This window comes from Eubalaena glacialis, chromosome 1 (assembly GCF_028564815.1).
Source record: "Eubalaena glacialis isolate mEubGla1 chromosome 1, mEubGla1.1.hap2.+ XY, whole genome shotgun sequence".
NCBI classification, from domain to species: Eukaryota; Metazoa; Chordata; class Mammalia; order Artiodactyla; family Balaenidae; genus Eubalaena; species Eubalaena glacialis.
This window is the reverse complement of record NC_083716.1, coordinates 119,690,412-119,702,872: the sequence shown is the minus strand read 5'-3', so window position 1 is coordinate 119,702,872 and position 12,461 is coordinate 119,690,412. Positions and strand designations below refer to the sequence as shown.

General features: G+C 49.6%; 1 protein-coding gene across 1 annotated transcript in view; it reads left to right on the top strand.

The window, feature by feature from the left end:
- Positions 1-4,165, top strand: part of MARCO (macrophage receptor with collagenous structure) — a 31,926-nt gene extending 27,761 nt beyond the window's left edge. The window contains exons 9-13 of the mRNA XM_061199214.1: positions 531-575; positions 1,502-1,600; positions 2,111-2,155; positions 2,648-2,824; positions 4,026-4,165. Of these exons, the coding sequence (XP_061055197.1) occupies positions 531-575; positions 1,502-1,600; positions 2,111-2,155; positions 2,648-2,824; positions 4,026-4,156 (497 nt within the window). The 3' untranslated portion in view covers positions 4,157-4,165. The remainder of the gene's footprint in view (positions 1-530; positions 576-1,501; positions 1,601-2,110; positions 2,156-2,647; positions 2,825-4,025) is intronic.
- The last annotated feature ends 8,296 nt before the right edge of the window (positions 4,166-12,461 follow it).

Below are 12,461 nucleotides of genomic sequence, written 5' to 3'. Positions count from 1 at the left end.
TTTCCATTTTCTGGACGTGAGACCCTTTAGCTATATAAGCGTTTAGCTACACTGGGGGCCACAATGAAATAAACCAATAGACGTTACGGAATATCTACTGAGGGTGAGGGCCCCCCAAAGCTCCTAGTGGCCACTGAGTCTCCTCCACAGTCTTTTAGAAATAAAAATAACTTTATTTTCAAAATATCTCTCGATTCTTTTTCAATAAAATGAACAGAAAGGAATGGGATTGAATTTAGACACCAAGTCAGATTATTTCTGGACAAGGAAGGCCAGCCACTGAGTCTGGGGTCTGTCCGTCTAACCTAGACTTTCATCCAATACATTTCTATTTCACCCCAACACACGTCCCCATTTATCTGCAGTCTGTCTACTTTTATGCTCTGCTAAAGAGGCTTTAAACAATCGTGGAGAACCAATGTACCATTCCTTCTGCATTAATCAGACAGAAGGTAGAGGTTGTCTAAGATTAAAAGCGTCTAATATCTAAGCTTTATTATCTTCTCCCCTTTTTTGTATTTTGATCTTAGGACTTCAAGGACAGAAAGGAACAAAAGGAGAATCAGGAGTTCCAGGTAAAGTGCCGGCTTCATTTTCATTTCTCACAGTGATGACTGGAAGGGCTCGTGCTCCAAGGGTGGGTCTTGTCGACCCTGAAATCACGGCGGTAACCTCAGTAACCTTCCCCCAGAGTGTCTCCGCCTCCAGGGCTCTATCGCTCAAGCCTCAGACTCTTTGGGTGACAAACCTGGGGAAGGGGTGTAGAGAGAGGGGCGGGGGCTGAGGGGGTGGAGGGTAAAGAAGGCCAGGAGAACTGCCCCTGGTGGTGGCTTCAGGCCGCGCAGCCGCCGAGGACCTGGGCGACCTTCCTCTCCAGTTCCCAGGTTGGTTGCATGGCTTCTGTCTGCCTGTCCGCATCTGCTTCGATCCATCTCCCCCTACCCTTTGGCCCTCAAGGCGCCCCCCTCCTCCTGCGGCTTCTCATGGGACTATCATCACGGTCCTTGTTGGCCCCCGCCTTAGCTAGTGGTTGGTCACTGCGCCCTGCCCACGGCATTTCTAGTCTTCTCGCCAGCCCTGCCCTGGGGAGCCCAAGCGACACTCCTCAGACACATCTCCTGAGCAGTCTTTCTTCCACCTGAGCTGGATATTCTATCCCTATTCTAACTTACTGAAGGAGAAATTGAATCCTAGAAATGTTCTAGCAAATTCTCCCAGAATGGCTAGAATGTCCACACAACTATGCCGTCCAATGAGGACCAACAGCCTTGGAATACTGTCGGCGATTTTCACCCGCTCGTCCTCAACCAGAGTTTACACGGGAGTCGGGGGATCAGGGCAGCGCCCTGCCCACACGGGCTGAACATTCGAGCAGCCCATTGATGGGGGCGAGGGGGAACCTGGTGGATTAGGACAACTCATGCACCAAACACCAAGGCCCTTGGTCCCCCTGGGAAAGCAGAGCAGAGCATCTGATGGAGGTGGTCTCTCTCCTGCCCAGGCCCTGCAGGCCTGAAGGGAGAGAGGGGAAGCCCAGGCCTGGTGGGCCTCAAAGGGGCACCTGGACCAGACGGCCGAAAGGGAGAGCCCGGAGCGAAAGGTAAGGCCTCGGTTTCTGATGTGAGGGTTCTAAGGAGAGGCCTGCATAAGGTGCTGGGAGTTTTCAGAACCAGAAGGGTAGAGGTTTAGTGGTTCTGTGGACAAGTCCACAGACTTGCTGGGATCGCCCTCAGCGTGGAGCTTACGGAGGTGAATAAGGCGTGGCCGGGCACTCCGAGTGGCAGGCAGGTGACCATGTGCGGGCATCACGCCCAGTCAGGCCCTGGACCACACAGTCTCCATGACCGATGGCAGGAGAGACTTCCAACTCCATGTCTCCTGAATGTTCCTCTCTAATAGAGCTTAAGTCCTTCCTGCTGTGGCTCAGGCCCATTTCTTCTTGCTCACCCATGGGAGCCCATAGCACATCCAGCCCCCATGATGCCAGGTGGCTGGCAAAGCTGAAGGAGGGAGTCTGACCCTCACCCCTCCTCCCCACTGCTGGCAAAGGAGGGCAAGGGGGTCCTGGCTTGGTTTCCTTTGAACTGTGTGGTTTTTCTCCTCATGATAGGATCTTCTGGGCCGCAAGGAGCAAAGGGAGAAAAAGGTCAAAAAGGTAATTGCTATTTCTGTTCTCTTTAATGTGTATTTCAGAGGTTACTCTGTACTTGAAAATTGTAGGTGTGCTAGGGGGCGAGGCCTTGGTTCTCAGAGAGATTCCTCATTTGGGGGGAAAGCTAAGGGCTTGCCCCTTGAATAAGCCTGCCCGTGGCACAGAGCCACAGATAACACTTTCCTCCCTCCCTCCCTCCCTTCTTTCTCCCCCCTTTTTTATCGACAACACAAGGCAAAACATGGTGGGCTGGATTTGCAAGGCCAGCTGCAGAGGGACCTGCCCCTATGGCCTCGCACCTGCAGGCCCAGGTGCACAGAGGCCGCTGGTGGTGCTGGTGCCATAACGTGGGATCTTCCCAGCTGTGGTGGCAGCCAAGCAGGAGGCTTCTTTTCCCTAACTATAGGACTTCCAGAAATGAAAAGGCAGAGCCTGCATTCACACAAAGCCCTGGGCTGCTTCCCTCACCTCTCCCACGTGTGTTTTGTCATCCAGGCGAATCCATGGTATCCGTCCGGATTGCTGGCTCTAGGAACCGAGGCCGGGCTGAAATTTACTATAATGGTGCCTGGGGGACAATTTGCGATGACGACTGGGACAATTCAGATGCCACTGTCTTCTGCCGCATGCTGGGTTACTCTTCGGGAACTGCCGTTTTCAATGTGGGAGGTGGTAAGTGAATCGATCCTCAACCAGGAGCCTCTTTCCTTGAGGTGCTGATGTGGGCTTTCTCTCCCTGGTAGGGTGTTGGCAACCATTGGTTGCAAGTGACTCACCTTGGTTGGGTTAAAAGAAAAGGATTGGTTCAAGCAACTGAAACGTTCTGCAGCCCAGGGCCCCAGCTTACATCCTTCAGACTTGGCAGCCCCAGGAGAAAGAAGGCTCTCTTCCCCAAAGGGACAGCAAAGGCTTGGTCGAGTTGCTCTCTGTCCAGCCCTAAAGCCAGAATGCCATGTGTCTGAGGGTGTTTGTGAGGGACACTCTCTGGACAGCTGAGGGGCTGGAGCTGGGAGAACAGAGAAGGATGCAGGGCAGGCAAGCACAGTGGTCATCCCAGCTCTCTGGAACCTGAAGGCCTAGGTGGCCCAAGCTTGATCATCTTCAAGGAGAAGGTGTGAAGGGAAGAGAAAACGAATCAGAGCAGGGACTTCCTAAAATCAGTTTTGGAAAGATGTCCTGGGGTGCTAGAGACTCAGCTATGTCTTGCAGCAAAAGGTTTAGACTTTCAACAAAAGAGTTAAGCCCCAGGCCTGAGACCGTTTCTGAGCTGATCTGGCAGGGACACTAGGCCTGTTTCTCCTGCCCCCACCCCGAATTGTTCTCTGCCCTTACCCCTCCCCCCAACCCCACCAAAATGCATACCTACTTTTTAATCTGAGTCCAGTTGGATTACAAAACTCCTTTAAAATACACGTTTTCCTCAAACAGATTAAGCCTATATAGATGGTCACACTGTAGTGTAAATTACCAAAATCAAATAATCCAGTAATTCCTCTGAGCTCCTGATCTGCAATCAATTATATCAGAAGGAAGGGGGTTTGAGGAAGGTGTGAATGCTTTAGAACACATGAATGGCCTGTTTACAAAGGCATTTAAGGAAGAGACAAACCCTAGAGATCCCTAGGAGGAGATTTCAAATCATGCTTGGGTTACATATTAAATACTCGGATGAGACGTTTGTCAAAGGGTAGAAAGCAGAACAGAGGCAGAGCCGTCGTTAAGAGAGCAGACCAGCCGTCAGCACGGTGGGCCTGGGCACACGTGGGAGAAATTGGCAGTCTAGCTCCCCGTGGAAACCCCTGAGGACAGACGGGCCACACTGCTTGGACCCTAACCCCACGCTCCTCTCCCTCCTTGCTTTTTCTGTGTGCAGGCACTGGGACCATCTGGCTGGACAACGTTTCGTGTCAAGGGTCGGAATCGACCCTGTGGAGCTGCAGCAAGAACAACTGGGGCTCTCACAACTGCAATCACAGTGAGGACGCGGGTGTGGACTGCAGCTGACCCCGCCCACAGGCCGTTCACGGCTCTGCCCCCAAGGTGTCCCCAGCCAAGACACTCAGCCCACGAAGGGAGGCCGTGCTCTCCGAGGGGCTTCCCGGGGTGGCTGACAGCCTCTGAAGCGGGCTCGCTAATAAAGCTCAAAGCGCTCCCTGGCACCGCCCTGCGCTGCGGCTGAAATCACTAGCTCGTCCCTCCTGCCCCTTAAGGATGCGCCCACTCCCTGCACACAGCCTTTCACTGAGCCCTCAGTCTCCCTGTACCCCCATTGCCACGCACGGGGACAGTGGAGTCTCAGCTCGGAGCCGGGGAGGCTGAGGGCACAGGGGGGGCTGAAACGCAATGCCGAAAGTGAGGCTCACCTGTAGACAGAATTAGTCATGACCAGCCTTTCAATCAATCCGATGTCGCATCTCTGCACAGCAGTGGGCACTCCCTCCAGCGCTGCAGCTGCTCGGCAGCAAATGAAGAGGCCGCATGTAGTTGGCACCAGGTTGCATGGAAAATAGGAAAGATACCATTAAGCATGAACATTGGTTCTCATTAGGATGTGAGCTCCATAAATGCAGGAACTTTTGTCTGTTTTATTCACCCCTATAGGGGCTCAGTAAATATTTATGCAATGAACGACTGAATTAAACCAAGAAGGTAGAGCAGCTAACCCTCTCTGAGACATTTGGCCTCCCTCTCCCTTTGCAGTCTTCCCCTGGGATATATATTCTCTGAGCGCAATCACAGGCTCTCGCTCTCTCCCTCCAGGTGCTGTAAATGGTTCAGGTAAACGTGAAATCTGGGAGAGTGGGATGCATGTGATGCGACTCTGAGGCATCACCATTCACACTTGACCTGTAAGGAGCTCAGCCTCAGGGCACTGGGAGACTTGCCCAGGGACACTTGTAAATGGTGGAGCCCAGGACGAGCAGTGGAAGGGCTGGGAGATGGAGTGGACACCTCAGGGCTTTCTGCCTCAAGGGCTCAACCAGCCACCCAGGACCCCATACGCACTTTCAGAGGCTGCAGCTGCATACCAGCACCAAGGTCAGAGCTGCAGGGGGACGGGAGGGCTCTCTGGCCCTCGGCAGGGAGAGGGGCATGGGACGGGGGGTTGAAAGCTGGCTGTTTTCATTGGTCAGAAACCTCTATAATGATGCAGGTTTTCCTGGCACTTCGAGACAGGGGAGTGGTAGGTCAGTCAGGGAGGAAAGAGGACATTTTAAGCCCTATCAGGGGTGCTGGGATATAATATTTTGCAAATGGTAACTAATGTGTCTTATCAGCCTCCTTATCTCTCCAATCTTATTGCCTGTTCCTTATCTCCCAACAAGTTTCCCACCCCCCATTCCCCCACCCCCGTAAAGGAAGGAAAGGGCAGGTACAGCCTGAAACAAAGATGTCATCTCTCCCATCTGAACCTCAGAGCTGACTTCCTGAACCTCTTTAGAAAGAGGAGAGCCATGAAAATAGAGTTGAAAGCAGAAATAGTTTTCTAGTTTTTTCCATTTAGCTTCTCAAAAGCCAAGCCTGGCTGACTTGATTATAGTGTTTTAAGTGCAGGAGGTCTGAACAGAGCAATCAGGAAGGGAGGGTACCGTGAAAGCCCCCTGCCCCTCACAGGGGAAGGTGGGAAAGGAGACGAGGAGACAAAAATAGAGGAGGGTCCTCCCTGGAGTCTCAGGCCCAACTCTCCCACCTTCATCTCCTCTCCCAGGATCTGCCTCCTCCAAGAATGATGGACTGTGGGACTGGTTCCTGCCTGGGGGACCCCTTCCATCATCCTTAGGGATGTGTCAGTAGGCATGCTCTCTCTCTCTCTCTCTCTCTCTCTGTCTCTCTGTCTCTCTGTCTCTCTGTCTCTCTGTCTCTCTCTCACACACACACACACACACACACACACACATCTTTCCACAGGAACAAACAACAGTTTACAGGCACAGAAGAGACAAAATCCTTGCAGAGAATGGACCACCCCCCGCCCCCCGACCACAGCAAGGAAGCTGAGAGAAACGGCTCAGCACACCCAACATTTCCCTTCCATAGCTTTGGTTTTCATCTCTTGGCTGTTGATTCCCCAACCTATACTTCCAGTGAAGACCTCTCTCCTGAGCTCTGGCCACCTGTATGTCCACCAACTGCCTCCACACGGGTACCTCGAAGGTCAGGCAGCTAAAGCCTGCCCCCATCTCAGCCGATGGCTCCCTCCATCCAGGGTCCAAGACAGAAACTGAGTGTCAAATGCCATGCCTCCACCAGGCACCACGTCTCTCTAATTCTACCCCCCAAACCTCTGTCCAGTCCACCCAAACCTCTCCATCTCCGCCACCAAGATGATCCAGGCCACAGCCCCAGTGGCCTGGGTGCTTGGAACTTCTCCTAATTAGTCTCTTCCATCCACCGTGCTCCACCAACCACCTATTCGTTCTGCAGGCAGCAGCCTGAGAGATCTTTAGAAAAGATACAGCTCACCATGCCACTCCCTGCCTATAGCCTTCAGTGGCTCCCCATTCCCTTAGGCAGTGGGTCAAACTCACCATCACGGCTTACAAGGATGTGCCCCTGACAATCTCACCTGGTCTTCCAGCAACCTTAATGTTTTGTTTCCCCTCTATCACATCCAGTCCTTTGTTCATGCAGTTTCTCTTATGCAATGTCTCTTACACAATAGACTCATGATAAATATTTTCTGACTGGCTCCCTGAATAAATGAATGACTGCCTGAACAAATGAAGGCATGAAGGAATGCTAGACAGAGCACTTAGCTTCTCATATTGGGATTGCTTCATAGTCTTTCCTCAGATGGGAGGCACATCCTTGTTATGCACTGTACTCTAATTTTTGTGACTAAAGACCCCTGCATCCCCACCCACTAAACAGGTTCCCCCATACAAAGGAATGGTTTTCTCCAGAGGCAAATCTAATCCGAGGCCTTTTACAAGATTAGCTTTCGAAACAAAATCATGGGGTCCAAGTTTTACAAGGTGTATTGTAAATTTTTAAAGTTCTTATCTTCCTGCTGCCTCAGCATCGCCACAAACAGGCTATGAGCACCAGCCCAGGTGACCAGGTGCACCAGTGTGATAAGCTGGGCCCTGCCACAAATTCCCCTTCCACCCTTCCTGTCGCTGTGACCTAATGACGTTCAAACGCACCGATGAAATCCCCTCGCACTGTTTGATTGTGTACCCCACCCAACCCCCCAACAAAGGCCCTCACCCACGGGTTCTCACCCTTTCCCAGCTCCCTGCCTGCGTGGCTGACCCACTCCCTTGGTGCTCTCTGTGGGTGGCTCCCTCTCAGCCTGCAGTGACTCTGTCTCACTAGGACCTGTGAGTGGAATAGACTTTGTTTTCCCACGCATCTCCTGGGTCCCCTCTTGAGGCTGCACCGGACCGACCAACCCCTAAAAGGACACAGCACACCAGAGCATCACATGATACAAGCAGTATCATTCGCCTCTTATAAATAAGCAAATTGAGTCACTGAGAGGTTCAGGACCGTGGTATGCGGGTCCCCATTCACCACCTTTCTATTCACGGCCTTTGCAACGTGACCGCAGCTCTTCTCAACAGGAACCAAGGCTGTGACTCCTCCACTCCCTCGCTTGGAATTCCTGCCACGATATGAAACCAAGCCCAGGCTAAGATGCTGGGGGAGGAGTTAGCATGTGAAGAAGGACCCAGTTACCCCAGCAGAGGCCATCCTCCGCGAGCCAGCCAACAGCCGGCCCCAGTCACGTTAACGAGCCGAGCAGAGACTGGTCAAGCCTGGCCCATATCAAAAGGACTCACTGCCCAACCGACCCATAAACCCATGAGTAATCACAGATGGTTGCAACTGAAAGCCACTAGGTTTGGGGGTGGTTTGTTCTATAGCAATAACGGCCAAATAAAACTATACCCAGCTAGTAAGAAGTAGAGGGGGATTCACACAGCCTGGAGAGTTGCTGCCTGCACCTCCGCCCGGTGAGTCCTCTGCTAAGCTCTCAGGCCGAGCTAAGCTGAGGAAACCCATTCAGAACTGCAGAGACCACAGAAGGTAGCCGCAGTGTGTGGCAAGCTGGTGCTGTGGCTGATCGGCGGCTGATGGTGGGGCTGAAGAGGAACTGGGTAAAATTAGCAGGACCGCATCCTCAACGGTCAGAGAACAGGCTGGGCTGCTGGGGCCGCCATATGTTGGGCATGACCTCTGTGTGACACTACCGTCCACTTGAAATAACTCTCCTCCCTCCTGCTTCCCTTTCCTGGGGACTCTGTGCCCTGTCTGAGGCCGGCAGCAGAGACACCAGCACTGAGCATACTGGCTGGGCACAACGCAGATGGCAGGGTCCTCTGTGTGCAAGACTCCCATCATTTCCCCTCCTGGCAGGGCAAGCACAGGGAGTTTCCCAGCATCCAGCTGGACAGGTGCAGCTCGGAACTGAGGTTCTGGAGCCAGACTGCCTGGGTTAGGATCTGGTACTGCCACGTAGCAGGCCTTTACCTGCATAATCAAGTTACTGAAACTCTCTGGGCTTTCCTCATCTGTAAAATAAAGACAGTAAGAGTTCCTCCCTCTCAGAGTTCTTGTGAGGATTAATTGAAAAGGTAAGTTAAAAGAAAGCATTTTAAATGGTGCCTGGCACGTGGTAAATGCTTGGTATCGGTTATTATGATCCTTCAAGACCCTTCACAGCCATCCCTCGCCCCCAACGTTGCCCCACTGAGCCCCCTGCACCAGACGTTGGGTCTCCTCAGGGCCTACCCATCTGCATCAGGCTTGTGGGGAGGATGGACCAGGATGGCATGTCTGTGGGTCCTCCAGAAGCCCACACGTATGGAGCTGGGAGCGGGAGAGGTTTATTGGGAGGAAGGCCTGTGAAAGATGCAAGGTGGAGGGAGAGTCTCAGACCGACATGTAGCCCTGACAGAGTCTCAGCCAGCTCTACAGGGAGACAGGAGCAAAGGTGGCCCCTCAGAGGAGTGCCATGTTGGGCAGGAGTAGCCAGGCCCTAGTCCCTCCTCCCAACTCAGTCCCCTGGCCGGGGTCTGCCCCAGAAGTGCAGGGCCTTGGCCCAGATGTGGAGGTGGGTTTGGTATGATGCTGCCCTGAAGCTGGGCACTCCTACAGCTGAACAGGAGGTTCTCTCTTGAAGCCAGAGACCCAGAAGCACCGCTATGGCTGCTACAGATGGTTTGCTTAAAAGAGGGTGGGACTTAGGATCAGATTCAAAGCCAGCACCGATGACCAGTTGTGTGGCTTTGGGGACATCACATAACCTCTCTGAGTTTCTGCTTCCCATCTGTAAAGTGGGAATATGATGATGATGATGATGATAAAAACAAAAATAAAATATTACCTTATGTGGATTAACTTGTGTGCTCTTGGCATATATTGGGTACTGACTAACAGCAACATTTATTAGAACAGCTCCTGACTCCAAGCCTGTTCTTACCATGTCTCCACACCCAGAATATCTTCCCTTCTTCCATCCACTACTCCAGAATCCTCCCCACCCTTTAACACCCAGCTCAAATTGTACTTCCTTTAGGAAACCTTCCCTGATGGCTCTCACGCCAGAGACATCGTTCCTTTCCTTTCTCTTAATCCCTTTAGCCCATCCATGAAAGGAAGGAGAACTCAGTGCAGAAACTGATTTTTTAAGGGCCTACTGTGGGGTATGCACCATGCTAGCTGCATTATATTTTTGTGCTGGTGGCCCATGACCTTATTTATTCTTCACAGCAACCTTGAGTGGGATGTTTTATTATTAGCTCCATTTTACAGATGGAAAAACTGAGGCTGAGAGAAATAAAATGACTTTCCTTTGGTCATTAGAACTCATCTCCAGTTCTTCTAGTTCTGAATACTATTTCATTTGCACCATGCTGGACTCAGGAGGCTTTCAGAAAATGTGTATTTTTGCAACATAGGAAACTGCATTATTAAAATTGTACACAAATAGCACTCACCTGATAGGGTTGTTCTAAGCCTATGAGACTGAGGAGGGGCTCAGAACTCAAGGAATTCATTCATTCAAACACTCTTCAGTTTTCTTCAGTGGCAGGGTAATCAGAGGTGAATTATTTCAAGTCCCAGGAATACAAACCATCAAGTCACAAAAGAGAGCCAATAGACTAGTAAACATATATTTTAAAAATGAAATGTGGGTGACAGTGACACTTATAATAAAAGAAATGCAAAAAGAGGGAGATCATTTATTTGCACATCAAATTGGCAATTTAAAAAATCCTTGGTGTTGGTCAGAGAGGAGAGAAACTATGAATAGAAATAAAAATGGATTTCCTAGGGCAGGGTGGGAGGGTGTTGAAATTTGGCAAGATGTGACCTGAACTTTTTGAAATATAAAAAGGGGCTGATGAGAAATGTCCACTGTATCAGTTAGTTATTGCTGCATAACAACTTACACCAAGATTTGGTAGGTTACATTATTTATGCTAACTCCTGCATCTGCAGGTCAGCTGGACATTGGTTGACCTGGGCTGGGCTCAACCAGGCAGCTCTGCTGCAAGCTGTGGTCCAGCTGAGCTTGGCTCCTCTCTGTGGGTCAGGCTTAGGGCTGCTCCACCTGTATCCTTCTAGAACTTGCCTTATTGTGAAGGCAGCGGCATGAAAGAGCAAGAAGGAACATATGATGCCTCTTAAGGCCTGGGATCAGCGGTGGCACACTGTCACCCACATTTCATTGGCCAAAGGAAGTCACATGGCCGAGCACAAAGTCACTGGGCAGTTGAAGTTCCCTCCACCTCTGGTGGGAGGACAGCAAAGGTGCAAAGGGCATGTATTGGGGGTGGGGTGGGCAGGATGCAGAACTGGGGCTAGTGAGGCACCTGCCAACCCACTGGAGTGGATCAAAGTTCTTTGGAGCATTGTGTATACCGCTGTGGAGTCACACAGTTGCTCTGGTACTGTTACCTTATGTAAATTCAACTACCTGACTTCAGAAAAATTAAAAGAAAAATGGCAATTTAAATAGTGGCCTAAAGTTCTATTTTGCACATATCTTTTTAAATAGATGTTGCACATTATATATTGACACATGCACATTACTATACGTGTCTATGCATATGGAAGACTATACTTCATGAGTGACTTAAGTGGTTTTCAAAGATATTTGAATATGGTGGTGGACCTCGGAGATATTGTGGGTTCAGTTCCAGACCACTGTAATAAAGCAAATATCACAATAGAGTAAGTCACATGAATGTTTTGGTTTCCCAGTTCATATAAAAGTTATGTCTACACTCTACCGTAGTTTATCAAGTGTGCAATAGCATTATGTTTAAAAAACAGTGTACATACCTACCTTTATTTTGTATTTGGTGTGTATTTTTAAATTAATTTTTATTGGGGTATAGTTGCTTTACAATGTTGTATTAGCATCTTGCTGTGCAGCAAAGTGAATAAGTCATATGTATGCATATATCCACTCTTTTTTAGATTTCCTTCCCATTTAGTTCACCACAGAGGACTGAGTAGAGTTCCCTGTGCTATACAGTAGGTTCTCATTAGTTATCTATTTTATACATAGTTATGTATATATGTCAATCTCAATCTCCCAGTACATGCCATCCCCCTTCCCCCCTTGGTAACCATAAGTTTGTTTTCTACCTCTGTGACTCTATTTCTGCTTTGCAAATAAGTTCACCTCTACCATTTTTCTAGATTCCACATAAAAGTGATATTATACGATTTTTGTTTTTCTTTTTCTGACTTACTTCATTCTGTATGACAGTCTCTAGATCCATCCACATCTCTGCAAGTGGCACTAATTCATTCTTTTTTATGGCTGACTAATATTCCATTGTATATATGTACCACATCTTCTTTATCTATTCCTCTGTCGATGGACATTTAGGTTGCTTCCACATCCCGACTATTGTAACAGAGCTGCAATGAACATCAGGGTGTACACATCCTTTCAAATTATGGTTTTCTTTGGATATATGCCTAGGATGGGTATTGCTGTGTCATATAGTAGCTCTATTTTTAGTTTTTTAAGGAACCTCCATATTGTTCTCCACAGTGGCTCTACCAATTTACATTCCCACCAAGAGTGTAGGAGGATTCCCTTTTCTCCACACCCTCTCCAGCATTTATTGTTTGTATCAATAGATTTTTGATGATGGCCATTCTGATCAGTGTGAGGTGATACCCCATTGTAGTTTTGATTTGCATTTCTCTAATAATTAGTGATGTTGAGCAGCTTTTCATGTGTTTGTTGGCCATCTATATGTCTTCTTTGGAGAAATGTCTATTTAGGTCTTCCGCCCATTTTTGGATTGGGTGGTTTGTTTTTTTGATATTGAGCCAC